This window comes from Ursus maritimus, unplaced genomic scaffold (genome assembly GCF_017311325.1).
Source record: "Ursus maritimus isolate PB19 unplaced genomic scaffold, ASM1731132v1 scaffold_33, whole genome shotgun sequence".
Classification (NCBI taxonomy): Eukaryota; Metazoa; Chordata; class Mammalia; order Carnivora; family Ursidae; genus Ursus; species Ursus maritimus.
Genome location: NW_024425897.1, coordinates 14,569,036 through 14,574,479, shown reverse-complemented (window position 1 = coordinate 14,574,479; position 5,444 = coordinate 14,569,036). Strand labels below are relative to the sequence as shown.

General features: G+C 59.4%; 1 protein-coding gene across 2 annotated transcripts in view; it reads left to right on the top strand.

The window, feature by feature from the left end:
* BICDL1 (BICD family like cargo adaptor 1) overlaps window positions 1–5,412 on the top strand; it is a 97,926-nt gene extending 92,514 nt beyond the window's left edge. For both annotated transcript variants that reach the window (XM_040619858.1, XM_008707708.2), the window contains 2 exons: window positions 1,634–1,754; window positions 4,573–5,412. In XM_040619858.1, coding sequence (XP_040475792.1) covers window positions 1,634–1,754; window positions 4,573–4,734 — 283 coding nt within the window. In that variant the 3' untranslated portion in view covers window positions 4,735–5,412. The remainder of the gene's footprint in view (window positions 1–1,633; window positions 1,755–4,572) is intronic.
* Window positions 5,413–5,444: the final 32 nt, after the last annotated feature.

Genomic DNA, 5,444 nt, shown 5'->3' with positions numbered 1-5,444 from the left:
GGCCCGACGGGCGTCCATGGCAACCGGTGCCGCCTGAGGATTTCCGCCGGCCGCGGCCAGCCAATGGCAGCGGGCGTGACAGGGCAGCCCGAGGCATCTGAGACGCTGGCGCTCATTGGACGGCCTCTGCTCCTGTCCCTTCGACCGCAGTGCGGCAGGCGGACCGGGGTGATGCGAGCTGTCCCGACTGCTGCTCTGGGAAAGGCAGGCGGGGCGCCGTTCTGCGGCCCTGAGGTGTCAGGGGAGGTGACTCATGGATCGGACTTGAGGCCGAAGAGGAAGTGCCGGTTGCAGCGGTGGCCCCGAGGGCTTTACCCCAACTGCCCCGCCTCCCAGCCACCCTTCGCTTGCGGCTGCTGGAGTCCCTAAGGCCCTGGCCCGGCGGCCTCTATAGGCGGGTCCTCCGGCCGACCTTGGAACGTGAGCACTGCTCGCTGGCCCGTGCGTGAGGCGGTTGTAGTTGATGACGGGCTAAGTGATGCCCATTCTGGCAGCTGGGCGACTAGTGCCTCCTTGGCAGAAGCTGCTCAGTCTCCCACTTTCTATTCCCATTCCTCCACCCCTGAAAAAAATTTTCTTTTGCATTGAACAACTATGATTTAGGAATGTTGGAAGAGGCAAACACAGTAATACATGAAACATATTAAAATATGAAAATACAAAATGCAGAAGTATGTGGAAGCCCATCAGTGATCAACCAGAGAGAGCCAAGTAGACCTTGTGTATGACCTTTAAACACACATGCAGTTTTTCTTTTACAAAGCTAGTATCCTACCAGAGCTTGTCTTGTGCTTTTCTCCACTCAGCAGTACATCGTATTTCCCCCTTGTCCGTGAATAATGAATATTCAACGTCATGTTGGTTACTGGCGGCTGGGTTCCGTCACATAATTTACCGCCAGTGCCCTAATTGTTGGTGACTGTGATTAGCTAGGCTGTGGTCGTCACCACTGCATGGCTACTTTTGCACACCTGTACCTTTAGGACAGATCCCTTAAGTTGGGGGGGAGGTTGCTAGTGAAAAGGAGGGGCTGGGAGGACAAGGTCCTTACCTCCCATGGGAATAGGCCTTTTGGGGGAAGGATTAGCAGCTTCTTAGTGCCCTGTGAGGACTTTGGTGTCCTCTGGGTGCCAGTCCTCCTTTATCCTCCTCCCCGAGCCCCCTCTTCATCTGTGAGATGGGGAGGACAGATAGTCCCTTCACCTACACATTGTTACAATGGTTGAGAAAATGGATGTGAACCCAAGCGGGGAACTTTCCAGCTCTCTGCAAGTAACACCCTAGTTACTGTCAATGTTCCTATTGTGAGTTTGATCAGAGCCTGTTTCCCCACCTTGTGGACTCCAGGCGCCCCAGGTAAAGAATCAGATGCCTCTGGCACAAGACATCCATGCTCACGGGGCGCCTGGGTGGCACAGTGGTTAAGCGTCTGCCTTCGGCTCAGGGCGTGATCCCGGCGTTATGGGATCGAGCCCCACATCAGGCTCTTCTGCTAGGAGCCTGCTTCTTCCTCTCCCACTCCCCCTGCTTGTGTTCCCTCTCTAGCTGGCTGTCTCTATCTCTGTCAAATAAAATAAAATAAAATCTTTAAAAAAAAAAAAATCCATGCTCAGCCTGGCTTGTCTGTTTTTAGGAAGAATGCTGTGGAGTTGGAACTCGCCAAGTGCAAGATGGACATGATGTCTCTGAACAGCCAGTTGCTGGATGCCATTCAGCAGAAACTGAACCTCTCGCAGCAGCTTGAGGCTTGGCAGGTAAAGAGAGCCCTGAGACCCAGGGTGAGGGAAGACAGGGCTCTGGGAGGAGTCGCTGAGCCCAGGCAGAGAGTAAGGAGAGTTTGTTACTAGACGTTCCCGTGCACGGGGGTGAGCAGTAACCCGCTTTCACCTGGTGAGATTCAGAGCCTGTGCTCCCCCAGCCCCCAGGAAAGAAGGCCTGAGGATGCTGTCCAGAGCAGTGAACCCCAGGCTGCGCCATTTAGGATGGTGGTGACCGCCAGGTTTGGAGCAGGGGCTTCCTTCAGCGGGTCGTCTCCGCTGTTTAAATTAGCGGGAAAGAAACAGCTGTTAACACAAAGGGCCCAAGAAGCCTTATGTGGAGGCACGAAATTCACAGCTGGATGTGTGTGGTTCCACAGCCTCTGGGCTGCCAGCAGCTGCTGCCCTTCCCTTTCTCAAAGGCCAGCTTCCTTTTTCCAAAGAGCACTACCCTGGGGGAAAATGAGTCAGTGTGTCGTCTAGGACCACCATGTTCAGAGGGCAGTCGGCCTACGCCGTCCCACCCCAGCTGAGCTCCCTACTGGCCCAGGGCTGTACTTGCTTTTTGTTAATGAGGTTCGGATCAGACAATTTCAGGATATGGGCGTAGCCATTCGTTCTCTCCCCCACCAAATACGAAGCAGACCGATGAAAAGCACCCCTGCTGGCAGGCAGGTTAGTGGTGACCATTCCTCCAAGGGCCCGGCCGGCCCAGCCGCAGGAGCACTTGCCCCCCCCCCCCCGCCAGATGGTCCCTGGCTCCTGGGCTCTTGGCCCCACACCAGCTGGCCAGCCCCCGGCTTACCGCCCGTTCTTCTCTCTTCTCTCCCGGCTACAGTTTGCTTCCTCAGGGCTTTTTACTATCTGGCTCCTTTGGTTTCTGATCTAGTGGCCTTTCTCAGTTCCCGTATCAACAGCTTTAGTTGTACACCCCTCCTGCCTTTGAGGTGAGATCGAGCTCCCATTCCACCCACCGTGTCCTCCACTGTCATCGCCGTCCTGCCCCGCCCCCCCCGCCTTTCCGTGGCCCGCCGTGTTGTGTGTGCCGGTGTCCGGTGTCATCTCCGTACAATGTGTGCCATGCCATCCCCTGCAACGCGCCTCCCGCCACCGCCACAGCCCAGGACTGGCAGGCCAGCCCATTTCTGACCGCCTCAGCTCTGGTTTCTTGGTGTTCCCTCCTCATCACTGGGCTCTTTTGCCCACAGAAGTACTGGCAGGTGTGGAATTCTGAGCGGTTCACAACTGTGTGGGTATGAAGTTCTAAGGCGATCTGTTTCGTGGGCTTACCCTGATGAATTTTAAGGTATAAAAGCTGCAGTTTGCAGTGTGCCAGCAAAAGCCCTGACACTTTGAAAGGGTTTCTTTCGGAAGGACCCTGTAAGGTTCCTAGTGTTGCGGGTAACAGATTTTATTGAGCAGGTCCTAAGCGCAGGGCGCTGTGCCCAGGATTTGGCACTAGGACCTCGGAGGTAGGGAGCGTGTCCCCTGTTTCTGTGAGGAGGAGGAGGAGAGGCGCTGGAAAGAAGCTGAGTGTGAGGAAAGAGAGGAAGGCAGGAGAGCAGGACGTGAACACAGGAGGGGGCAGGAGGTCCACACTCGCTGCTTGCTAGCTGGTGCGGGGTAAGGAAAGTCCCTTTGTTTCACACTGAAACCTACAGGGTGACAGGAGCGTGGGTGAGCGCAGGAGGTGATGGACGGGGGCGGGGGCGCCAGCCCCACTTCCTGCCCTTGTCAAGTGAGCGGCTACCCGAGCGCAGCCCTCGCTGTCCGGCGCTCAAGCAGGACCTGATCAGCTGACTCACCCCAGGGGTTAAGCCAGGGTTTGTCTTCAGCAGGGCGCCCCAGAGCCCACAGGGTTTAGGGGTGAAGGCATCAGGCAGATGCTCGTGGTGTTGCTGCTGCTGTTGACCAGACAGGGCTGTTTCTGTATCCAGAGCAGCTGCTTTCGGGCTTCGTGCCTTCGCCAGGTGGGATCTTGTGCGGAGTCGGGATCTAACCGCTGGAATGGGAGCGGACGGAGCTGCTCTGCCCAGAAGCCCCTGTGGGGTACAGCTGCTGTGCTGGGGAGAGGGGGGCATTTCCTAGTCAGCTTTACCAAGTTGGGGAAAGGTGCTACTCCAGTGAGGATGCCAGGGACATGGGCCTAAGCAGGAGCCAGGCAGGCCCTGAAGACAGTGATGCCCATGGCCTGTGCTGCAGGTGGGAACCATGCCAGCAGAAGGCTGCAGCGGGGGCTTGGTCGCCGGCAAGGGCAGGGCCAGGGGAGCCCGCGTCCTGGCCGTGCGGGGCTGCTGCTTGTACCCGGGCATCCGCGGTGCAGGCTGGTAGAACTTGAAGGAGGCCAGGGGGCAGGAGAGGCCCCCTGAGGCTAACCCTTGGAATGGAGAGCTGGCAATCAGAGGTCGCCCTAGGGCCGGGCGAGGGGTGCCAAGGGAAAGGCACACCCAGCCCTGAGGGACGCGGGAGGCAGGGCAGAGAAGGCATCACAGGCAAGGCCTGGGTGGAGACAGGGAAGTGTCAGCTTCGGCCTGCCCTTCTCTGGGCGTGTAGGGACAGACCAGTGGGCGGGGGTCAGCCGAGGAGCTGGTGCTAGCAAGAAGCCCCGAGCCCTGAGGAGGCGGAGGTGTCGGTGGCTCCTGTGTGTCCAGGCATCATGTCTCCACTTGCTGCTTTCTTGGTCGGCCTGACCTGGCTGCAGCCAGTTATCCATCTCATCCCATCCTCCTCCCCCAGCCTTCTGACATTTGCCACCCCTGCCCCCTCCGGCACTGGGTCAGAGCCCCGCTCAGCCCCTCTGCTCTGCCCTCTGCAGGATGACATGCACAGGGTCATTGACCGGCAGCTGATGGACACGCACCTGAAGGAACGGAGCCGACCTGCTGCCGCCCTCTCCAGGGCCCACGGCGCGGGGCGTGGGGACGAGCCCAGCACCGCCGAAGGCAAGCGGCTCTTCTCATTCTTCAGAAAAATTTAGGTCGGGAGGAGTCAGGCCAGCAAGGATGGGTGGACTAGAGGTGACTGAAACGGGGTGCGTGCGAGGGCCCAGCATACCATGCTTGCACACAAGGGCTGCCCTGGGCCAGCTCAGCGGCCACACTGCCCACCCACACTGGGACCGAGTCGTCCAGAAGGGCCCACTCGGCCTCTGATGGCTGCCCTTGACAGAGGGACAGGCAGAAGCCCTGTTCCCACTGCCAGGCCATGCCTGGCCTGGGCTTCCCCCCCAGATCTGCTGTTGAGCAGGGCTCAGGCTGCCTCCAGAGCGGCCCCTCCGGCTCTGCCGCGCAGACGCACAGGATCGCAGCCCACCCTTCTGTGGCTCCCGCGTCCCACCCCAGGCCCTGCTGCCCCTCTGTTCTGGAATGTGGGGAACAGAAGGAATGGAGGCCATCTCTGCATGCCTCAGGAGGCTGTCACAGCCCCCCTGCTGGCCTGAGCTGCAGGGGGGCCTAGTCCTCAGGGACACCAGGTCTAAGGCTGAGCCTCCACCTCTCCCCTGGTCTCTGGCCCAGGGAGGAAGGGGAGGCGGCTCCTCCCCCACGTGCATGCACCTCTGCGGCGGGAGGCCCAGCCTTCGGGGCCCAGGCCCGGGGCTGTTCTCTTGCATTTGGCCACGATGTGCTCTCCTGAGGCTTGGCTGTCGCCATCCCGAGATCAGGAGGAAGAAGGGCCCTGCCCCGCCCC